General features: G+C 33.2%; 1 protein-coding gene across 1 annotated transcript in view; it reads left to right on the top strand.

The window, feature by feature from the left end:
- DYNC2H1 (dynein, cytoplasmic 2, heavy chain 1) overlaps positions 1-2,182 on the top strand; it is a 440,751-nt gene that overhangs the window by 156,998 nt on the left and 281,571 nt on the right. Inside the window, exon 41 of the mRNA XM_006887344.1 lies at positions 1,305-1,564. Within this exon, the coding sequence (XP_006887406.1) occupies positions 1,305-1,564 (260 nt within the window). The remainder of the gene's footprint in view (positions 1-1,304; positions 1,565-2,182) is intronic.

Below are 2,182 nucleotides of genomic sequence, written 5' to 3'. Positions count from 1 at the left end.
ACACTGATGGCATCAAATTTAAAGGATTTTATCTTTTAAAATGAATATTTTTGAACTTAACTAGTCATATGTTGTTATTGTGATGATGCTCCTTAGAGATGGAACGGGGTAATGGCTGACACTCCAACGGGTTTTCCAAGGCTGTAAATCATCCAACAGGGGATTGTCCATCTTTCTGCCAAGGACTAGCTGGTGTATTTGAACTGTTGAGTTTTGGCTTACCAGTTCAACTCTTAACACTAAGCCACCAGAACCATATGGATAAATAAAGTGATTTCTTTGGATTTTTTCTTTTCTTAAAATTAAGAACTGTTCTTTAAGTCAGAACAAGACGTTTTGGTGGTTTAACATATTACTTGCCCCACTATTTAAAAGTAATAAAAAAAGGTCAGTGGTTAGAACTACCAGCTGCATTGAAGGAGAAAAAGGGACTATTTCCTCCCATGAAGATTTACCTCAGAAAGTGGTTTGTGGGTTCCTATAATTCAGAGCTTGAGAGCAGTAGGTTTGTATATTTTGGTTTTTTGAGTTCAAATATTGTTAGCAATTTTGCTTGTTAGGATGAATGAATATTTAAATATACAAAAAAGTATTTTAGCCTAATTATTATTTATAAAGTGACAATTTACATAGTAAGGACTTTTCCTGTTTTTTTCAAAGTACGAAATATATGTTATTTTGGGTTGACTAGGATAATATATTCCTGTTGTTCCCCATCCCCCATTTGTTTATCCAACTAACACCATAATTTGCTTCTATATTCCTTTCCATGTCTATACTGTTTTCTCTGTTAATAGATGTGCCTTGTTATTACCATGTAATATAACCTTATATATGCATTTAAGTAGACTCTATTTTGCTAAAGTCTGAAAGGAAACTGTTGAAAAATAGCAGTAGATGTTATCTGCAGTTTTTTTTCAGTATTAGAACAACTGGCAAGAGCAGATAATGGCAACATTAGCATGGGCATTGCCAGAGTATATAGAAATAAAAGACTTTAGGATTTCCAATTTCTATAATTTAGAATTTTAGTGTTCATAGAAACTCTTTTAAAAGTTGAATATACTTGTTCTTTGTTATATGTCTTTTATTTATATGCTTAAATCCTCATTTAGAGAAAATGAAATAATTGAAGTTAAATATATTTTAATTATTAATAAAGTATGAAGTTTAGTGTATATTATCTTCTGTATTTTTTATTTTTTGAGCTAAAATGATTCATTTTGGAATGTTTAATTTTTGGAAGTAAAATTTTACCTTATCTGCAGTATATAAAACTTTAATCACAATGTTTCTTTCTTAAGATTTTTAACTGGGCACGAGAATCTCCTCCAGATCCTCATAAACCAATGGACACGTTCTATGACTCAAGTAAAGGGCGATTAGTATCTTATGTATTGAAGAAACCAGACAACTTGACCGCTGATGATTTTAGTAATGGCCAGAGTCTTCCAGTCATTCAGACTCCTGACATGCAACGAGGTCTAGATTATTTCAGACCTTGGCTAAGTTCTAATGCTCAACAGCCATTCATTCTTGTAGGACCAGAAGGATGTGGCAAAGGGTAAGAGCAGACAAAGGCTGAGTGAATTACATACCATGGACTTAGTTGTCTCTTCACTCTTAAAATGATTTAGCAGCTTTATTATTTCTTTTGATGGAAGTAGCATTTGTACTTTTTATGGTGATCTCTTTCATTGCTATTACTTGTAAAAGTAAGTATAGAAAGATGTATCTGCCAAAGCATGTATCTACAATGGAAATAGAACAATCTGAGAAGATATTACTAAAAATATTCTGTGTATATAGTCACAATGATAATAATTACCTTCAATATACTCATGAATTCATTTGCTGTAGTTATATAAATCTTGAAGTTAGCACTCCATTTTAAAATATCTTTTTGTGTAGTAGAATAGAGCTCATTTTATTTAGTGCCTAAGATTCTCACCTCTGGACCAATTGGCAGCATCAGGATGGATGGTGAAGAGATTTAGATTGTACCCAGCTTTAATTTGCTTGGCTCCACAGTCAACAGTCTTGGCACCAGCAACCAGGATATTAAAAGGCGCATTGCCATGGGAATGTCTGCTGTTTGGGACCTCTACAAAGTACTGAAGAGAAATAGTGTCACTCTGGAGACCAAGATGTGTCTGATACAGGCCATGGTCTTCGCAATCAC

The sequence above is a fragment of the Elephantulus edwardii genome, unplaced genomic scaffold, assembly GCF_000299155.1.
Source record: "Elephantulus edwardii isolate Elephantulus edwardi_28Jun2011 unplaced genomic scaffold, EleEdw1.0 scaffold00056, whole genome shotgun sequence".
Taxonomy (NCBI): domain Eukaryota; kingdom Metazoa; phylum Chordata; class Mammalia; order Macroscelidea; family Macroscelididae; genus Elephantulus; species Elephantulus edwardii.
Note: the sequence above shows the minus strand (reverse complement) of the source record. Positions and strands in the feature narration are given on the sequence as shown.